Below are 22075 nucleotides of genomic sequence, written 5' to 3' on the forward strand. Positions count from 1 at the left end.
AGGAGAATTGCTTTCAGGTATTCCCCTAAAATTCCATGTAAGACTTCATGTGATGATTTGCATATTAAAACTGTAAAAATATTGTCTAAAATACACATTTTTTAGGTTCCTTGAGAGAATGACTGCCTGCGTTCTGCTTTGTAGTCCCTCCGTGTCTTGCACATGGTTAATATTCAATAAATATCTATTGAATATGAATGAATATCTGTTGCAAATGAAGAGAGAGTGTTCATCCCAGGGTCAGCCGATGTGGATTCTCATTTGCCACTTCCTAGCTATTTGTGCAGGTCATTTACTTTACCCAAGACTCAGTTTTCTCATTTGTAAAACCAATCAGTAAAACTATGATCTTCAGGTTGCTTTCTGTCTTTAAATGCAGCATACAAAACAATCAACATAAAATTACAATTTTACCAAGATCAGAAATGAGTACTAGATCTGTGATTACATGAACAGGAAGTCACTGAGTTCTTCTGTGATCATCTTCAGATTATAATGGTAGATGTTTTCTTGAATTCGTTTCTTGGTCCTCCACTTTTCCTGTCAGAGTTGGAGGACCTTACAGTCCATTGGAATCCAGTTAAGATTTGAGTCTTGGAATCTAGAGGCTGGGTCAGCTTCTTAGATATGCATGGAGGTGTGGCAACTCCTAACTCAGTATTTATGAGCTGGAGGGCTCCTTATCTCAAGGAGTGGCTTTCTCCAGAGTGCCTGGAGAGGGAGTGTAGTTGCTATTTCCTGGCTCATGTAGAGGATTTCTCTAGGTGTATGTAAATGTTTGACTTTGAACAGAGGAGAAAAAGAATTATGGACCTGTTTGAAAGAACTATTTATTTATTTTTCCTTTTCCTTCCCTCCCTCCCTCTCTCTCTCCTTACCTTCCTTCTTTCTTTATTAAAGTATAATACATTATATTAGTTTCAGTTAATGATTCGATATTTGTATATACTGCAAAATGATCACCACAATAAGTCTAGTTCATGTCTGTCACTATACATAGTTACAGAATTTTTTTCTTGTGATGAGCACTTTTATGATCTACTCTCTTAGCAGCTTTCAAATATGCAGAACAGTATTATTAACTATAGTCACAACGCTCTACATTATATCTGTTGGTAATCTGTATGTCTTCTTTAGAAAAGTGTTTATTCAGATTCTCTGCACATTTTTTAATAGGATTGATTTTTGCCATTAACTTGTATAAGATCTTCATATATTTTGGATACTGATCCCTTTTGGATACACAATTTGCGAATATTTTCTCTCATTCAGTGGATTGCCTTTTAATTCCTTTCAGCAATCCAGTTGCCTTGTTGATGGTTTCCTTTGCTGGCAAATTCAACAATCCAATTGCCTTGTTGATGTTTTCCTTTGCTGTGCAGAAGCTATTTAGTTTGATGTAGTCCCACTTGTTTATATTTGCTTTTATTCCTTTTGGTGTCAAATCCAAAAATTACTGTAAAGACTAATGTCAAGGAGCTTACTGCCTGTGTTTTCATCTAGAAATTTTATGGTTTCAGGTCTTATATTAAGTCTTTAATCAGTTTGAGTTAGTTTTTGTGTATGGTATAAGATTGGGGTCCAGTTTCATTCTTTTGCATGTAGTTGCCCAGTTTTCCCAACATTATTTATTGAAGAGACTGTCCTTTCCTCACTGTATATTCTTGGCTCCTTTGATGTACATTAATTGACCATATATGTGTGGGTTGATTTCTGAGCTCTCTGTTCTGTTCCATTGATCTATGTGTCTCTTTTTATGCCATACTGTTTTGATTACTATAACTTTGTAATACAGTTTGAAATCAGGGGGCATGATACCTCCAGTTTTGTTCTTCTTTCTCAAGATTACTTTGGCTATTCAGGGTCTTTTGTGGTTCCATAAAAATTTTAGAATTGTTCATACTATTTCTGTGAGAAATGCCAATGGAATTTGAGTCCATTGATTGCTTTGGGTGATATGGACATTTTAACATATTAATTCTTCCAATCATGAGCATAGAATATCTTTCCATTTATTTCTTTCATCAGTGTCTTATAGTTATCAGTGTACAGGTCTTTTCACCTCCTTGGTTAAATTTATTCCTCAATATTTTTAATTTTTGATGCAATTGTAAATGGGATTGTTTTCTTAATTTCTCTTTCTGATAGTTCATTATTTGTATATAGAAACAGCAGATTTCTGGACATTGATTTTGTATCCTGCAACATTACTGAATTCATTTATTACTTCTAACAGTTTTTTGGTGGAGTCTTTAGAGTTTTCCATATCTAGCATTATGTCATCTGCAAGTAGTGAAAGCTTTACTTCCTTTCCAATTAATGCTTTTTATTTCTTTTTCTTGCCTAATTGCTCTGGTTAGGACTTTCAGTACTGTGTTGAATAAGAGTGGTGAAAAGGGCCATCCTTGCCTTGTTTTTTTTTAACATCTTTATTGGAGTATAATTGCTTTACAATGGTGTGTTAGTTTCTGCTTTATAACAAAGTGAATCAGCTACACATATACATATATCCCCATATCTCTTCCCTCTTTCATCTCCCTCCCTCCCACCCTCCCTATCCCACCCCTCTAGGTGGTCACAAAGCACCGAGCTGATCTCCCTCTGCTATGCGGCTGCTTCCCACTAGCTATCTATTTTACATTTAGTAGTATATATAAGTCCATGCCACTCTCTCATTTCATCCCAGCTTACCCTTACCCCTCCCCACCTTCTCTTTTATAACTGCCTTTTCTGCATCACATAAGTTTTGATATGTTGTATTTTCTTTTCTGTTTGTCTCAAGGTGTTTTTTTATTTCACTTTTGCTTTTCTCATTGATCCATTGGGGTTGTTCAGTAGTATGTTGTTTAGTCTCTGCATAAAGTTTACCCTTAAACAATGTGAAGGTGAGGGGCACTGACCCCACGCACAGTCAAAAATCCACACAGAACTTTACAGTCATCCTTCTATATCTGGGGTTCCACATCCACGGATTCAGCCAACCCAGATTGGGAGATAGATGCGGGCAATGTACATTGAGCTCAGTTTCTAGTCCATGTCCCTCTTTGTTATTTTGTATAAAGAGATAACTAATACCCAAGATGATAAATACGGCAGTGATTTTTATGAGAACCAAAGTCTAGGGGTTAGGTACAAATATGATTTGGGGATATTCCTGGTCATTCTTTTCCATCTTTTGAGGATGGTGGAAGCTGTTGCAGTCTTTTCTCACCCTAACTGTCTTCATCACTGGAGGCCTCAGTGTCTTGTGAATGATGTATTTGTTGTATACAGTGTTCCAGCTTCAGACTTCCCTGACTTGCTCATCTAAAATATTAAATCTCAGTAACAGTCATTCCTTAGCCCTCTTGCTCCTGTTATACTCCCTCTATCTCTTCTTTGCTGGCTCTCAGTTTCCAGAGGACCCCTCCTCTGCCTGCCCTGTCCCATTCTTCTGTCCCACAACCCATCCTCCCTCCTTGATTTCCTTTTCTGTTCACTCATGGTATATCACTCCCTTGACAGTATCCTCAGTGGCCTTACCCCTTTGTATTTTGCTTGTAATCTACTCTGCGAGGTCTCGATTTTGACCTGGCATCTTTTCCTTTTTTACCCAGTGGCTGCCAAAAGCTGCTTGAGGAAATCACTCTGCAAATAAATTTATCATTTCCAGCCTTCGCTGGAACCTGAGGCAACTGTGCACAGTCTTGCACTGTGTGGCTGGGCTGTTTCCTGCTGAAACATTTCCACTTCCCTCAAACATTCTAGCTACCCTCCTCCGCCCCTCCTTCCTTTACTAGATGACTTTTCCTCTCTATTAATTTGCTAGAGTTGCCATAGAAAAATACCACAGACTAGGTGGCTTAAACAACAGACATTTATTTTCTCACAATTCTGTAGACCAGAAGTCCAAAATCAAAGTGTTGGCAGGTTTGGTTCCTTCTGAGGGCTGTGAGGAAAGGATCTATTTCAGGCCTCTTCCCTTAGCTTGTAGATGGCTATCTTCTCCATGTGTTTTCACATCATCTTCACTCAGTGAGTGTCTGTGTATCCAAATTTCCCCTTTTTATAAGGACATCAATCATATTGAATTAGGGGCTTACCCTACTCCAGTATGACCTCATCTTAATTTAACTAATTGTATCTGCAGTGATCCTGTTTTCAAATAAGATCACATTCAGAGGTACTGGGGTAACTTAAGACTTAAACATAGGAATTTTTGGTAGATACAATTCAACTGATAACAGCCTTCACCTTAGAACACAATAATATTACACATCAGCTCCTTGCCTACATATATACCTTATTTGCTCTAATCATACTTCTTTTTTTTCCCTGAGAGGAGGATGTGTCTTTTCCTCTGCTGGCCTGGTTCCTCCTCCTATCCTCTTGATGCCTTTCCCTCCTTTCCACTCCAGAAGCTTGTGTAATTGATTCTTTCCTTTCTTATCTACGTTTCCTGTCTCTTCCCCTTTACAGGTATTTCAGCCGAGGCTCTGAGCGTGGTTAAGTCTTCCCCGTCTCTTCCATCGTAATGGAAACCCCTGTGCTCTGTGGTCATTTTTTCTTGCTCTCCTTTAGTAGTTTGTCCCTTGGTTTTGGCTGCTCTGTTATTATACTCACGTCAGTGTGGATGGCTCAGCTTCCTGTTCTGAACTCCAAACCCAGATATCTAGCTGCCCATTAGATGTTTCTGCCTCTGTATCTTATAGTCACCTTGATTTCAGTGCATACAAAAAACAGTTGACCATTGGGACTTCCCTGGTAGCACAGTGGTTAACAATCTGCCTGCCAATGCAGGGGACACAGGTTCGAGCCCTGGTCCAGGAAGATCCCACATGCCGTGGAGCGACTAAGCCCGTGGGGCACAACTACTGAGCCTGCACTCTAGAGCCCGTGGGGCACAACTACTGAGTCTGCGCTCTAGAGCCCACGAGCCAGAACTACTGAGCCCGTGTGCCACAACTGCTGAAGCCTGCATGCCTAGAGCCCATGCTCTGCAAGAAGAGAAGCCACTGCAATGAGAAGCCTGCGCACTGCAACAAAGAGTAGCCCCTGCTTGCCACAGCTAGAGAACGCCCACGTGCAGCAACGAAGACCCTGTGCAACCAAAAATAAATAAATAAATAAATAAATAAAGTACAGTTGACCCTTGAACAACATGGGTTTGAACTGTGCAGGTTGGTTCATACGTGGATTTGTTTTCAACAAATGCAGTTGGTTGAATCTGTGGATGCATAACTGTGGATACAGAGGGCCAACTGTAAAGTTATACTCAAATTTTTGCACGGAGGGTTGGCATCCCTGACCACTGAGTTGTTCAAGGGTCATCTGTATTACTAATTCCTATATTCTCTAAACATGCACCTTTTCTCTTTCCTATCTCAGTGATTGGCTTTCACAACCACATGATTTTTCAAGGCAAAAACCTGATACCATCCTAAATGTTCCTCCAAGCCCCACATCCAAGCTTTGGCTTAGTTCTTGTTCCCTCCGTCATGCCCATTCCCACTGCTGAAGTGCACATTCAGCCTCTCTTGTCTGGACTGCGGTAGTGTTCTAACTGGCGTCCCTGCCTACAGCTTGCCTCCTATTCCAACAGAATGACGGATCTGAAATACAAATCGTGCTATTCTCCTGCGTAATACTTTAAAAGCTCCCTGTCAGGGAACTCTACTCAATGCTCTACTGTGTGGTGACCTAAATGGGAAGGAAATCCAAAAAAGAGGGGATATATGTATACGTATAGCTGATTCACTTTGCTGTACAGCAGAAACTAACACAACATTGTAAAGCAATTATACTCCAATAAAAATTAAAAAAAAAAACAAAAAGAACAACTCCCTGTCAACTGCAGGTTCAAGTCTAAATTCCTAGCTTGGCTTTCAAGGCCTTTCATCATCCATCTCTCGCCTACCTTTCTACCCTTATCAAACAGTAATCTCTTATTTTAACATCTTTATCATCATTCCAGCTGCCAGCACGTCAGTTCAGAACTTTATCGCTTTTACCTGTTTTATCCCAATAACCTCTTAATTGGTCTTGCTGTTCCATCTCTCAGTCCTCCACTCGAGCCTTCCCAAAACATCTTTCTTGTCATTATCCTTACCTAATCAGAGATTTGTACATCAGGTATTTACAGTCAGCCCTCGCTATCCGTGGCTTTTGTGTCCATGGATTCAACCAACCTTAGATTGAAAATATTTGGAAAGAAAAATTCCAGAAAGTTCCAAAAAGCAAAACTTGAATTTGTTGCATGGTGGCAACTATTTATATAGCATTTCCATTGTATTTACAAAATATTTACATTGTATATACAACTATTTACATAATATTTACATTGTATTTACAACTATTTACATATCATTTACATTGTATTAGGTATTATAAGTAATCTAGAGATGATTTAAAGGGGAAGGAGGGGGAAGCTGGGGGGGAAGTGAGAGTAGCATTGACATATATACACTACCAAATGTAAAATAGATAGCTAGTGGGAAGCAGCAGTGTAGCACAGGGAGATCAGCTTGGTGCTTTGTGACGACTCAGAGGGGTGGGATAGGGAGGGTGGGTGGGAGGCTTAAGAGGGAGGGGATATGGGGCTATATGTATGCATATGGCTGATTCACTTTGTTGTACAACAGAAACTAGCACAGCATTGTGAAGCAATTATACTCCAATAAAGATGTATAAAAATATAAAGTATATGGAAAAATGTGTGTAGGTTATATGCAAATACTGTGCCATTTTATATAAGGGTCTTGAACATCCATGCTGATACTGAGGGACAACTGTATTGATGTCTGTTTTATGTTAGTCTCTGGATATGCTCAGAACCTGACTCTCAGTCTAGTCAGTCTCACAAGACTTCATCGCGCTGGCATTCGCAGGTTGACCAGCTCCTGTCATCTTGCAGCGTTGGGCCTGGGCACAGATTCAATCTCACTTTCTCTTTATAGTAAGATTTTACATTACTTTATATTCTATTTTACTCTTACGATGGTCATGTTTGCCAACCCTGGATGATATGAACCCATCGCGTGAGAGAGGTCTAGAAATTAACAGACTGTTCTCTGATCATGCCAGTAATCTGGTAAGTCATTATATTTAAAATTCAACATTTTGGATGGCTGAGAAAGAACCTCACTTCCTCCTTAATTCTCTCTTTGGAAATTTAGTTGAAATTTTCTGATTCTTAAAACTTTCTGCACTTCAGTTTTTCCTTTCTATAAATGTTTGATCATATTTACCCTCTCCCTAATTATGGTAGACATAATTACCATAATTATATCTAGTCCCAGACAGTGGCTAAAATGTCTGGGTAGTGCTGTAAAGATTCAGAGAGGAGGTGCCTGTCACAAAATGCAAAATGTATGACATTTGGGAGAATTAGTCACATTTATATTCTTCATTCCCCAAAGACAGAATGTTACAGAAGTTGAAAGCATTGAGTAGCGTCCTGTCTCTCTTGTGGGCAGTGCATATCCTGACAAGTAGGCCCATTAGGGTGTAGGAAGCCTCTCTTGTAAGGTGGCTGGTGTTCCCTTCTAGGCAGTGCTTTCATTTGCATGTTTGAATTCATTTGCAGAAAGCCGACCTTTGGCTTAGGAAGTCTCTCTATGTAACCCAAGTACTTAGGATTTTCTTCAACAGGTACAAAATGAATCCAGCTATAGGCAGCACATTATACCCATTTTCCTTCTGACCGAAATTGAGCCACTGATTCATAATCCTCAAATCCTTAAATTGCTTGGTTGTGTTTGAGATGGCCCGTTTTTCATGGAGCCATAATGATAATTGAAATCAGCTAAGTCAGGGGGTGAGGGTTCTCTGAGGACTGGAATCGTGGTCTCCACTCGATCTGGAGTGTGATGACCTTTAGGGCATTGTGACAGACATTCCTTTCTAAATGATCCTTCTCTGAGGGATACATTTATTAAATATTTTTTTTATAGTCCAAAACACACTTAACTCTTCTTATTCTCTGTGTCATAAAATTTACAAAAGGCACAGTTAGCCAAAAATTGGAACCAGCAAAATGCTCTTAATTTTGCAAGCTTGATTTCTCCAGAATGCATCAATGTCAGGCTTCCTGAAGGAGCTCTTCCCATGTAAAGACAGTAATTGAAGGAATACTTACTTTTTCCTTCTGAATCTATCTTATTTTCAATGTATAAAGTTGGTTCTGCTTATTCTTCAATTCTTTATTTAGTTTCTAAATTTTATTTTCTCTTTTACTTTTTTCTGCCTTCCTCCCTTCTTTCTTTTCCTCCCTCCTTCCTTCCTCTCTCTCTTTCTTTCCCTGTCTCCTCCTCTTCTCCTCTCCCTGCCCCTGTCTCTCTCCTCTTCCCTTCCTCCCTCCTCCCTCCCTCCCTCCGTCCCTCTCTCCCTCCCTTCCTTCCTTCCTTCCTTCCCAGCATATGAGCCTGGGGATTTTCTTAAAAATATGTATTTTTTATGATCTGAAAGTATGACAGTACTCTTTACTACAGTGTTTCGCTGTCTTGCACCACAACGTTATATGCTTAATTTTTAATAATGAGGTTAATAGTTTTTTCTTGTGTCTTTTAAATAGCTACTCTAAATTCCATGATATTAAATCTTATATGCATGCTAATGGATGTGTGGGGAAAAACTTTAAGGCTTTCATGGCCATATAGTTAAAGTAGAAAAAACTGCTTCAACACGTAATTGTATACTCAGCCTAAATTGTATCAGGTAGAGTACTTATTTAACTTTCCACTGATAGTTTTTTCCAGCCTGGCAAATCAGACTTTTAAGTATTGAAAGGGACTTGGAATTGGACCGAGAACGTGGAAGTCTCTTGGAGTCGTCAATTCCATGTGTTTTTCAATCTGCTGATTGTGTTTTCTCAATCTATGGATACCCTCATGTGAGATGTCTATAAAGTGTGATGTCTAGAATGTATCTTCATATTCAGTGTAGCCTAGCCTGCGTCAAACACATTGTTACAACTCTGTGTTCCATCAGCTGAAATATTGAAGTATGCAAATCATTTCCTTTAAAAAAATATAGAGCAGATTGATGTCAGTCTCTTAATTGTGTTTTGATATATTTTCTTGAGTGGGAAAGAAAGGGGCTGAGTTGCAGTTAGAGTACCAGGAATTTGGCATATTCCAGAGTTTGCCCATGGTGATGTACCAAGTATGAAATGATCACGCATGACATATGTCTTGGTGGAAGCAAAATGAAGTATGTTCCTCTAGTCTGTTCCTTGCCTTAAGGCTGGGCTATGGCCATAACTTAGTTACCTCAGAGCATTATTTGTTCTATTTTAAACGATTTTCAAAATAGGGAATTGCACCCGCTCTATAAAACAGTGATGGTGTGGAGGGTGGAAGTTTTCTAAATGCTCCCTGAATGAAGATTTTGGTGCAGGGTTCTTCCCCGTACCCCAAATCACACACCTTAAGAATATTGCTCCTGCAGTTAGCTTAGCACAGATTATTTTTTGACAGTGTGTCATATCCTGCAAGTGGGTTTGATGATAAAAATGATTGAGGACCACTCTTCTAACATATCTGTTACTAACTATTAGAAGTGAGTTGAAGATGGATATTGGTACAATCACATGCAGTCTGAATTTTTTTGAACAGGTCTTGATTTCAGATCACGCATCCTGATTTTTGGTTCCAAAAATATAGTCCTAGTTCTACAATTGTATATTTCTTAATATCACATTTATTTTTTAGGTATTTTAGCTAAAAGAAAAACTTAGACAGTGATAAAGAAATGTTTAACAAAGAAGGGGCTAGGTAGATAATATTCTACAACAGATAAAAATGAATAAGAGTAACGATTATTTTTCAATTTTAATGGAAATTGCATTAATTAAAAACATTATAGGTAAAGAAGAGGTAAGATTGATGAGATAAAATAGTATGTTAGTAATAGTCATTCAGGGCATGAATTACAGCATCTTTTGTGTTATAGTTGCTCATTTATTTTAAATCTTCAGCTCTATAGCTCTCCTTATATTGTCTTCAAATGAACATGGTGGAGAACGTTCTGTAGTGCTTGATTCTCTTCTCCTAAAAGGCAGACTATTTAATTTTATAAATGAGCATCCTTGGGTCATTAGATATTGGGGTTCAGGTGTGCAGAAGGCTTGGTAACATATGGCCTGTCCCCAGGTGCCCTAATTTAGCTCAGAACTTTCCCCAGAGGTTTGCATTACTTTATCTAGATGGTGTGTTACATGTACAACAAAAAGGTGCTTTGGTCATAAAAGGAAAAAATAAATAAATATGTACTTTGCAAGATACACAAGTCTGCCTTTACATTACTTTCTCTACAGTTATTAGAAAATAAAAATCTTAAAACCCATGTGAATGACATTGGATGACCACAATTTTGGGTGATTCACTTTTAGTATCTACAGTGTTCCTTTTCTTTCACTTATTATGTTATTATATACACACACACACGTGCACACACACACACACACACACATTTCTCTCCATTTGAATATTTTTTTTCGGGCAACACAGCATATTGGCGTCACCCTGGACTTTTTTTCTGGTTCAGAATTTTCCCTTTCTATCACAATTACATATTTTTCACTGAATAATTTAAATATTTGCTATTAAGAAAAGTAAGTATGCACATTGCAGAAAATTTATAAAATATTAAAAAGCAAAAAATAAAAATTACAATGTTAAGTGAAAGCAACCGTAAGTATGATCTCAGCTTTGTAAAGCATATGTTTCCTCTGCGTGGGGGAAACATCTGAAAAAAGGAAAAACAACAGAAGGATAATATGGAAATTGAGGTTCATTGAAGTTGTGACTTGCTCAAAGCCCCTCAGCTAGAAAGCCCATTAATCCGCAATTCCAGCCTAGTCACTCTGACTGCAGTGTGTGCTTGGCATTTTACTAGGCTGCTTCCCAGGAGAAGGGAGAAACAATACATGGATGGTACGGTGTGGTGTATGGCGGGTAGATGGAGAAAGGACCCAGCGTTCTTACAAAGATGCAACTGATGTTTGGTAATAATTCTAACAGTTGAATGGTTTTCCTAATAAGGCACAAGAGTGAGTGAACCTAAAAGATTCCTTCAGTGGAGCTAGGTCATTTTTGAGTCAAGTTATACTCATTTTACAGAGAGGAAACTGAGGTCCATCCAGGCAGATTAAATAAGTTGCCAAAGAGAACGTGGTTGGTTAGCGTGAGATCAAGGAGGTCTCTTCTGTCAATTACTCTTTACATTTTAGATTTCAGTTTCATGCTTATGTTAAAACTGTGCTTGTATTGCCATTTTTTTCTGTATATGGATGGGGATTGGGTGGAATTGTTTTGAGATACAAGCTTGATCCTTGGTCGTTTAATACAAATTTCCAGTTAGACATTAGGGCACTGCCCACAGTGAAGGTTATGGAATGTTAACTGTTGCATGAGGTACCCTGGATCACCAACCGGCCTGCCTACAGGTTGGTTGGAGCTGGGAGGCATTATGAGAGTGTGTGTTTTAAGTGGCATGTTCAGAACATAATGTCAGGACATCTTTCAATGGGTGTACATTGCCTTCCTTAAACAAGGTAAAAAGTTAATATTGAACAGAAGGTGTCAGATGAGAAATTCATTTCTTTACTTCAAGGCCTGGCTATGTATACGCTTGGATTATTAGCTCGTGCATGTGAAGTGACTCTAGCTTCATTTTTATTTCATATTGTGACAACTGAAATGTTTGTGAAGGCTAAAACTATAGAGGAAACAGGCAGATCTTTTCAATAGTTATATCTTAGTAAGAAAAAAAAAGCTAGTAGGTGGGCATGGAGAGAGACATTGAATGCTTCTTATTCCATTTTATTGGTAGGGTGGGTGCTGAGAAAAGAAACAGAGCATTTCTTTCTTTCTCCTCTTCCTTATGCTTCCAATATCATTGTGTTTTCTTTTTCTTTTTTTTTTTTTTTATCCTTTTTATCCTGAAACTGCTTGATCTTGGTGGGGACAGTCATCTCCATCTTCTCTGAAGCAAATGGTCTAGCTGCCAGCCACTGGGCTTTTTTTGCCCTGAGCTTTTTTCACAATCCATGCACTGGGTCCAGCCAATGTAGTGACCTTTGTGGCTGCCTGTGCCATCCTTCCACTGTGACAGACATGATTCTTTTCTGGTGCGTGACTGGTGCAGGTAAGGGTAGAAGAAGGGCAAAGAGGCAGGCAGGCAAGCAAGACAGATGCTGTATAATGACTGGCCCTGGTTCTGCAATGGGATAGCAGAATTATGGCCCCTAAAAAGAGACCTGAACTTCCTTATGCTCCCTACTGCGTTTCATGGACTAGTTGTGGCATGTATATTGTCTGATTTACTTTGTCTTTCTTCTTTTACAGCCAGTCGAGATGGGAAGTTTTGCGGACACAGACATAAAGAGTGATTTTTAGATTCTTCCCTGGTACTTGTCAGTGGGCTCAGAAATAGGAGTATGTGTGCCTTCTTAGTATTTATTTCTTTTTTGATGAGAAGGAGCAGGGAAGTGAAAATCTCAGGAGAGCAGTATCAGTTTTCCGGTCAGCAAGCTCATTAAGTTAATATTTACTTTTAAAATGAATGTATTTGCCAGCCCTTCCTGCTGTTTGCTTGGGGACCATTTAACTCACATGTGAGAGCCTCTAACTGGTTTCCACTTCCACTGGAGGTGGAGTGACTAGTGACTAGTGACTAGTGACCTCGGAGGCCAGTGACTAGTATGATGTGCTGCTCCTTGTTTTAACACCTGTCTTTTTTTTTAAACTTCAAATTACATTTATCTTGAGACTAAAGGAAGGGAAAGAAATGAAACTTAGTTCTTCCCTGTTTCTTTGTGCCTGCTGCTCAGTCTTGTTAAACTGATTTCTAATAACTCAATTGACACGTATTTAGGGGTTTAAGAAAACTGGAAATTCGATTAAAATACAGCCTCAAAACTCAAAGATTGCATTTGAAAACTTTTGGTGTTTTTATTGTTATTAATTCTAACACTGTTATATTTTTACATTGTATAACAACACCTGGTCATTAATGAAAAAGTTAAAAAAATACAGATGATATAAAAAAATTGAAGTTTAAAAACTTAAGTTGTACATTTAGTAAAAAGTTTTCTTTCAGTGCTATTAAAAAATATCCTTTCCATAAGTTTACATTTTTTTTTTTCATCCCGGAACATAGGATATTCTTATTATCGTTTAAGCCTTTTTTTAAAGCTAAAGATCTCTTCGTAAAGTATTGTAATTTAAAAAAGTTTTATGACCTGCTTTTTGTATTTGTCAATAATGCTATTTTGAGACATCTTTTAGAAAATAATTGCTAACTAAGGATGAGAATGAATTTCTCTTGTTTCTGCTTTGCTCCTGTAGATTTTGACATGTTTATTTTGCATTTTGTTATTTTACTCAACTGTATTAGCTCCACTGTTTTTCAGAGGTTTCCTTTGGGTTTTCTTGGTATATAATCATGTCATCTGCAAATGATTTTTTTTAGCTCTTACTTTCCAGTATTACACGGAATGATTTTATCATTTTTTCCTCTTGATGCTTGTTACTTTCTAAATGAAGGCTATCATTTTTATTAGGTCTCAGATGAGTGTTTTTTCAAATTAAAAAATTTAATGAGCATAAGATAGTGATTATTTCTACTTCTCTAGATATTTAATAATCAGAGGGTCCTCAGATACATGTCATAGTTTTTGTTGGTGAGTTCTTTAAGCCTTCTGTGTTAGAGAACTGCCAATTATGTTTAATGAGTTGAAGGTTGTATTGAGGAATTCTTACATTTATTTTTGAAAGATCGAGAGATGCCTTTCTATTCGTTATCTTCTTGACATTCCTTTGGTCTTAAAAGTCTGTATGTTAAATGTTTCTGTGATGAAAGCCACAAGTGTGTCCTGCAAGATGTTGCCGTTAGCGCAGGGTATTTTTAGAAACCTGAAAAATGTTTATGAACTTTTAGTGGGACCTCTACCACTGTTTTGGGGATCAGTGAAGAGCACCAGTTTGGAGATGAGTGTCAGGAACTTTTGATTCAATGGTTGATGCGTTGGGTATTTTTTTTTTCCCCGAGATTCCTTTTATTTTCAAGTGGTTGGTGCTGGCTGTCCTGGTTGTTACTCTGTGTGCCCTCCAGGGCTGTGTAGCTGCACATCTCCACCCTGAGCTCTCTCTGAAGCTGGGTGGAGAGCGGGAAAACACAAGAACAGGAGCTCTGGGATCTCACTTCTCCTGTAGTCCAGCTGGGGTTCCCCACTCCCACCCTCCAGACGATCTTTGTGCACTTCCTTTTCCTTATCTGTACATCAAGGATCATGTACCTGGCAATGTTATTATGATTAATCAGATAACGCTTGTAAACCCTATAACAGATTTGGCACATAGCGGGCCAGCGTCCCTCATGCTCAGTGACATTTGTGTCATGCTTCTCTCCATGTGAGCCCTCACACGTCTGTAGGTCACATGATGGCTGACTTGATCGTGGAACACCAGTGATCAAATTTTAGGAACCTCCTCACTTTAAAGATGGGGAAACTGTGAAGTCCAAGCTGAGTCTTCCTCCTGCCACTGCTCCCCTTCTCCCCCATCTCAGTGGCCTTGCCATGACCCTGTGTTGACTGGATCTGGCGGAAAGGAATGTCCACTGGTGGGGTTTGTCAGCTCCATGTGTGGATGGGATTTTAGGAGACAGTCAGGGGCTCTGCATTTGTGAGCATTATTATTTTTTTTAATTAATTAATTTATTTTTGGCTGAGTTGGGTCTTTGTTGCTGCGTGCGGGCTTTCTCTAGTTGCGGTGAGCGGGAGCTACTCTTCCTTGCGGTACACGGGCTTCTCGTTGTGGTGGCTTCTCTTGTTTCAGAGCACGGGCTCTAGGCATGTGGGCTCAGTAGTTGTGGCACACGGGCTTCAGTAGTTGTGGCTTGTGGGCTCTAGAGCGCAGGCTCAGTAGTTGTGGTGCCCGGGCTTAGTTGCTCTGTGGCATGTGGGATCTTCCCGGACCAGGGCTCAAACCTGTGTCCCCTGCATTGGCAGGCGGATTCTTAACCACTGCACCACCAGGGAAGTCCATTTGTGAGCATTCTTAACTAATGTTTTAGTAGGAAACAGTGCTCACATACATCACATCTACAGTGTGCATCTGTCGACAGGAGTTGCCAGAAAGATCTACGGTAATTACCTCTTATATAGAGGGAGGAAAATCATCCCGTGCTTTCTCACTTCTGGGTCGATGCCTCCCCTGTAGGTTCTCCTGGTGATGTCTATTTGGTTCTTCTTTCTTGGTTACCAACATTGTTCCTGGAACCTATTCATTGTCTTGGCAGGGGTAGACCCCTTGTCCCTATCTGTGTGTCCTGTGCCCATGTGTTGAGGAATTGGTTTTTGGTGTTTTTTTTTTTCCCCCATCAGTATGTTATCCCCTCATAGGCACTGCATATCAAGATCTTGGGACCTGTTGTCTGAGCAGATATTCGCGTCCTTAAAATCATCTTTTATTTCCTTAATGGGGGTGTTTGGTTCCTGGGGGCAGAGATCATTTCTTCCTCTCTCTATACTCGTTTGTTCAGCTTAGTGCTTTGCACCTAGTATGTGCTGAATAAATGTTGCTTGAAAGAATAAACAGAACATATTTTTGGTCTTTTTGGTGAATTTATTTCCATAATTCAGACATAACATTTCTTTTTTCTTTCTCCCTCTCTTTTTTAGAATTCACCAATCTTTTTTTTTTTTTTTTTGTGGTACGTGGGCCTCTCACTGTTGTGGCCTCTCCTGTTGCAGAGCACAGGCTCCGGACGCGCAGGCTCAGCGGCCATGGCTCACGGGCCTAGCCACTCCGCAGCACGTGGGATCTTCCCGGACCGGGGCACGAACCCGTGTCCCCTGCGTCGGCAGGCAGACTCTCAACCACTGTGTCACCAGGGAAGCCCACCAATCATTTTTTTAAAAATGTTTTTCAAACTTTTTTTTTTTTTAATCCTTTGGCCTCGCTGTGTGGCGTGCGGGATCCTAGTTCCCCGACAAGGGATCAAACCCATGCCCCCTGCCTTGGAAGCATGGAGTCTTAACCACTGGACTGCCAGGGAAGTCCCACCAGTCATTTATTGGTGATGAGACCTGAAAAAATAAATGATAAACCCTTAAATGACTTTTCTTTGTGCACATTATTTAGTCTTCCCCATAATTGGCATTAGTATTTCTACTTTTACAGACGGGGAAACTAAGGTTTAGAGAAGTTAAGAAACCAGCCCAGGGTTCCAGGGCTGGTGAAGTGGCAGAACTGTGGGTGACCTAGACAGCCCCCTTCCCGACGGCTAAAGTAGCCGCTGGAAGGGACCTGCTGGATCGTTGGCCTTCTGAAAGGAACGCTGAAAGTTCCTTGCATTTAAATGACGATTGAATTACATTTACTTGAATTCTGTGACTCTGAAGTTGCAAATGAATGCTAAGAGTATATGAGGGTAGCCCTTGGCTGTGGGACTAATTGAGAAACAAAATGGAAGTGCTGCAAACAAATGGATTTTCCTACTTAGAGTAGGTGCTTCCTCCAGTCCCATCCATCCTGTGGCGTTTGCCGGAAGGATTCTTTCTCATCTAATTAAACAGTACAGGCCAGATGTCATGTGTTCTCAATAATTTAGTACCCATGTCTTTTTGCCCCTATGGTTAGTTTGGAGACAGCAGTTTAGAATAATCTGTGCACATATTTTAAAAACAGGTAACGACTGTCCATGTGTGTGGTAGTGTTTTTGCTCATCTAGAGCTTATGGGGTTTCTGTCCATATCTTGAAACTGTCCTTTAGAACAACTGTCTGTCCAGTGTGGTAACTTTTCCCAGAAGTCTCTAGCTTCTAATGGGAGAAACACAATCTGTGATTCATGAGCACGTGTTTTGGGGTTAATTCTATTTGCATCTTTGGTTTTTCCTCCTTGTTCCCAAGATACATACAAATTAAACATTCAAGATTGCACATCAGTGTGTTGGATTTTTATCTGGGGTTGTTCCTTCTCTAAGTGGGGAGTTGGGGATGTGAGTGGCAGTACTTACTAACCTTAGTAGTTATTATCCCAAACATCCTAAGCAAAGACTACCCTGAGTGTGTTTTTACTGAAAGCTCTTCCTGTCATTCTGGGTATTTTATACTGTTTATTTATTTACCTTTTTGAAAGGAAATTCCTTCCTTACTGTCCTATCTTATCTTAGATCAAAGTTTCCACCCAGGGACCCTTACTTAAATAGCATTGTCTAAGGCTGTATGTGTTTTCTTTCCTTCTTTCTTCTTCTCTTTTTTCTTTTAAAAGCTATCTGAGTTTTTGCCCCATCTGCACTCTCTGGTATCCCTTCATTCTATTTATGACTATTGTGCAATGAATATTCATAGTTTCCATCATTAATGTAGTAATGTGCCATTCGTCAGTGCACTGGCTTCCTTGTACTATAATTTTTAAAAATTGTTTCTTTTATGTATTTATTTTCAAAATTTTGGCCTCTTTGTCTTAAACATTTTTTTTTCTAGGGTTTGTAATCATGTGAATTTTCTGCCCTTAACTGAGACATATGTGCAGGTCTAAAACTGTACTGTGCAAGATGTCAAATGGCTTAAAAGGATTTCTGTTGTGGTCTGAAAGGATGGGTCTGTGTCTTCTGAGGGTATAGTCTGACCACATGAATACCAATAATTAGGCATCTTTTATTTTAAGAGAGGGGCAGCTGTTACCGTAGTTGAATTTGAAGATCTTTAGCTATTTCGCGCCTTTTTAAAAAAGGGCTATTCTCCACATATGCATCTCTTTGGCAGGTTGGGTAATAGACTTGGATACTGGCATGTCGATAATGTGACACAAGAAGGGAAAGTAAAAACATCTGAAAAGGAATATCTGAAGTGTTCTGAACATTAGATTTTAAGGTATTAGGTTTGTTTTTCTTAAGTTTTTTTTTCCAGTGGATTAAAAAAAAAAAAGTAAGACACCTAAGCATTATGCATGTCAATTCATTTTTGAGTAATTTTAAGGTTAAAATCTTCACCCATCTTGCACTTGATCAAAGGGTTTAGCAATGAAAGCTCCCCTAGAGCATCCTCAGATGTCCCTTGGAGACTTGTTTGGATGAGAGTTGCAGTGGTGATTGTGCCTTCCAGGAGTTCTCAAGCCTTTTATTTAAATCAGTGCTTATTATCTCTCACTGTTGTTTAAGAACACAACTCCTGACCCTGAAAATCCAGTGATGATTTCACCTGGAGGGTGAATTATTGGGCCTGTGGGATTAGGGGGACAGACTGCTGTCTCCCTCTTTGCCATCATCAGAGGTCCTGAAGCCCCTTCTCCTGCTGGCTAACGTCAGGCAAGAGCGTCACTGCATATTCATAACAGATTTTGCAGGGCTTCAGAGTTCACAGAACAATTTCACATGTTATCTCAGTCAGTTCTTGCAACAGCCCTGTGAGATAGTGGATAAATATTTTCATCCCTGTTTTGTAGAGGGGGAAATTGCCTTCCAAGAAGGTGAGTGCTGTGCCCCAAGCCACAGTTTTCTATTCTTACAGTGGAGCTGGGTCTGGAACCAAAGTTTCCTGTCCTCCTACCTTGACCCCATTATTCTGCTTCACCCAAGAAAGTCAGGATTTAAGGACAGTGCATTTAGGATCAAATCAGGCAAGGTGTGTGACCTAAAAGCTCTAATAATGTGGATTTCAAAATGGTACTTAATTTCCTGAATATTATAATATTAATGAGAAATAATATGAATCAGCCACTAATTTCTCCATTCAGACAAATGCATTTGATTTTCCATATTCCATGACAGATTTATAGACCTGAATACTTAATTTTACATAGCTGTGAAGAGCGTAAATCCTATTTTGTATTTTTCAGATGCCTCAAGGGCCAAAAGCTCATACTGTAGTAGGAATATTGGCAGTTTGGCTAAGAGAAGAGAAGGGAGACGACCTGGCTAGCAACCCTCCCTTGAGGAATAGGGATAAATGACTTCTGACAGTATTGCAAGCTGGGGCAAAGGTTTGGTGAAAACAGGAAGCTGCTTATGAGAATTCAGCGTTAGATATGGATTCGAGTCCGTGCTCCACCATGCAGTCCCTTTGTTACGATGAACAGACGTCTCCTAATCTCTCTGAGCCTCAGTCTCCTCCTCTGAGAGTGAAGGCTGTGAGGCAGTTTCATGTGTTAGGTGAGAATTCAGGGTGCTGGTGTCCAGCTGCCTGACGTCATAAGCCTGCAGTCCTGTCCAGGCTCCAACACCTCTTGGTTGTGTGATACTTAACCTCTCCGTGTATCTTGAAACAGGGGGATACTAATAATACCTACCTCATAGGGTTGTTAGGTTCACATGAGTTTCAATACATGAATGGCTCACAGTAAATTTCCTGTCAGAAGTTAGTCATTCTTAAGTGGGATAAGGTAGGGAAGTACTTGGTGCCTCTATTAAGCTCTCAATTTATTAGTTTCTTTTTCTCCCATATAGATGTGTTGAGGTTAAGCCTAATGAAAGGAATTTAAAAACCGCTGGAATTTGCATCAGACTCTGTTTATGTCGTTATTGGCCTCTTATACCTTGGACACATTTTTTTTTAAATGTGATATTTTTGTACTACTAAACCCTTAAAATATTGTGTTATATCATGTCTAGGAAATTCATTGTAAGCCTTTCAAAGAGAGAAGGCTTTGTGATAAAAGCCAGCTGCCCAGACATTTCCACCCTCCTCCCCCATCCCCCAGCCGACTGCACAGGCAGTATGTTGGCAGAGATCCAGATTTCCTAAGTGATGGGATTGTTCCCGAGACAGGAATGAGAGGAATCTGCCCAGATTGGAGATGGTTTCAGCTCCTTTGCTTGTTTCATATTCGTAGCCTCGTCCCTGAACTAACCGACCAGCACCGTTTTCCAGTTGTTGGGGATGCTGTTTTAACGCAGGTATGTAAGGTCTTCGTGTTAAAAAAAAGTAAGTTTTGAATCTACTTTTTAAGCTCATGGAAGTTTTTCTGCTTTTCTTTGTACAACGGAAGAAGAAGTGTGAGTTCACTTCCATTTATAGTGTCATCTCTGCAAACCAACATGGTTAGCCCCTGGCTGTGCTCCACATGTAGCACCTTTCTTGATCTGACTCAAGTATTGAGATTGTGGTTTTACCTTCCCCATGTAGGGCTGGGAAAGTTTAGTGATTTGCGTGGCTCAGGCCAGGAAATTATTGGCTCTTGTCAGTGGAATTTGTTTATCTTTTCCACTCCTCTGCATTCCTAGACTCTGAGAGAACTCATCATCACTGGGATTGCGCTTCAGTTTGTATGAACTCCTCCCCTTTCTCTATTTTTATTAAATATTAATACTTTATTTTTATTAAATATTATTTTTATTTCTCTCTTCTTTGGATGTAAATCCAGGGACCCCCCCCCCCATTTCAGAAAGGGCTCTCTTGCTCAGCAGTTGTTAAAATAAAAAAGATCTGCTGAACACTTTCTGTCCCCTTTTAAATTTGACTACCTCCTAAATACATGTTTTCTGCAGTTATCTCCATACTTTCTTTAAACTTAAGGTCAATGCATGTGTAAATCTCATGTGCTTCTAGACCTGTACTATCCAGTGGAACTATAATACAAGCCACATTAAAATTTACTAGAAAATGAAAAATTTTTAGTAGTCACATTAAAACTGTAAAAGGAATAGGTAACTTTAATTTTATGTTATTTAACCCGATATATTAAAGCATTATAATTTGGACATGTAATCAGTATAAAAATTATTATTGTGTTATTTAACTTTTTGGGGGAGCAAGTTTTAAAAATCCACGTATGTATTTTATACTTGCAGCATGTTTCAGTTTAGACTAGCCACATTTCAGGTGGTTAGTAGCCATATGTGACTCGCAGCTGCCTTATTGGTTAGCAGGGATCTATACTTAAACTTTCCTTTTGTCTTGAAAAAGCGCTGCACTGTACTGGCAATTATTTTCCCAACCAAGTGGCTGAGAAAAGAGGCATGAGTCTGTGCCTCATGTCTTTGCCGGTAATTAACACGTATCTAGAGAGATTTTCTTTGTTAGAAAAACCAGTTGTGGGATAAAATATCCTAAAACATGAATTAAAATGTAGCAGGTGTCAACCTACCTAAACAGTTGGTTGACTTGTTGATAGCTAGTGATAAAAGTTGCTTTGTCTTATGGGAAGACTTAGCAGTCCTAACAAGACTCAGCATTTAGCACACTCCCTGGATGCACTATCTTGCGCGGAAGCTGGGGAACTCTGTTTCACGCTCCTGAAGTCTAGTGCAAAGCTGTGACTGTTGTTTGTGATTGACCATGCCCCCCACTACTTTTCAAGATCATCAAGTTTAAAAGGTGAAAGGTGTTTGATCCTTAGGATGCCAGCTCATCTGCTTTCTATTTCATCCTGTGCCCTGGTTTTTCCAGGATCCTTCCGTTACCTTCTTTGAGAAAAATGGTTCTCGAGTGTTAAAGATCATTTTTGAATCTTCAATGTAGATGGGTAAGGCTGATTTTCAGCCATTGGAGGGTCAGTATCTATTCTAGGACAGTGTTTCTCAAACTTTAATGTGGATGTGAATCACCTGGGGGTCTTGTTAACAGATTTTGATGCTGTAGGTCTGAGGTGGGGCCTGAGATTTTGCATTTCTCAAAAATGTTCTGGCGATGCTGATTTTGCTGGTCCACAGACCACACTTGGAGCAGCAAGGATTTTGTGCTATGGTCACAAAAATGCCAATCTTCGGTAAGTTTTTATTAGCCTGCAACAAAAAGAGAAAAATAATAATGTAGTGAGTGAGGCTTTCCACTACACTAAAAGTGTTCTTGTTTTATCCACTTTTTAAAATTCAGAAATAATTTTCCTGCCTTCTTGTTACCACGGTGATTGTAAATGGTAGTTCTTATTTTTTTAAAAAAATGATCTTTCATGACAAAATCAAAAAGCTGACAACCCTATTTATGTCTCCAAGTTAATAAATAGAATATTTCCACTGATCCACAAGCTTCTGAAGTCAGAGGCCACCCTACCATCTAAACTATTAGTTTATTAATTTTCTTTCATAGTACTTAGAATGTTTTGTATTGACATAATTACTTGGGTTTTTTTTTAAAAATAAATTTATTT

The 22075-nt window shown here is 39.4% G+C and overlaps 1 protein-coding gene across 5 annotated transcripts in view; it reads left to right on the forward strand.

Annotated features, from left to right (window-relative positions):
- The window catches only part of CDK14 (cyclin dependent kinase 14), a 711364-nt gene that overhangs the window by 139651 nt on the left and 549638 nt on the right, over nucleotides 1–22075 (forward strand). For 3 of the 5 annotated variants that reach the window (XM_049714769.1, XM_033420532.2, XM_033420533.2), the window contains one exon: nucleotides 19820–19883. The exons of the other annotated variants lie outside the window; for them this stretch is intronic. In XM_049714769.1, coding sequence (XP_049570726.1) covers nucleotides 19820–19883 — 64 coding nt within the window. The remainder of the gene's footprint in view (nucleotides 1–19819; nucleotides 19884–22075) is intronic. 5 annotated transcript variants of the gene reach the window in all.

This window comes from Orcinus orca, chromosome 9 (genome assembly GCF_937001465.1).
Source record: "Orcinus orca chromosome 9, mOrcOrc1.1, whole genome shotgun sequence".
In the NCBI taxonomy this organism is placed as follows: Eukaryota; Metazoa; Chordata; class Mammalia; order Artiodactyla; family Delphinidae; genus Orcinus; species Orcinus orca.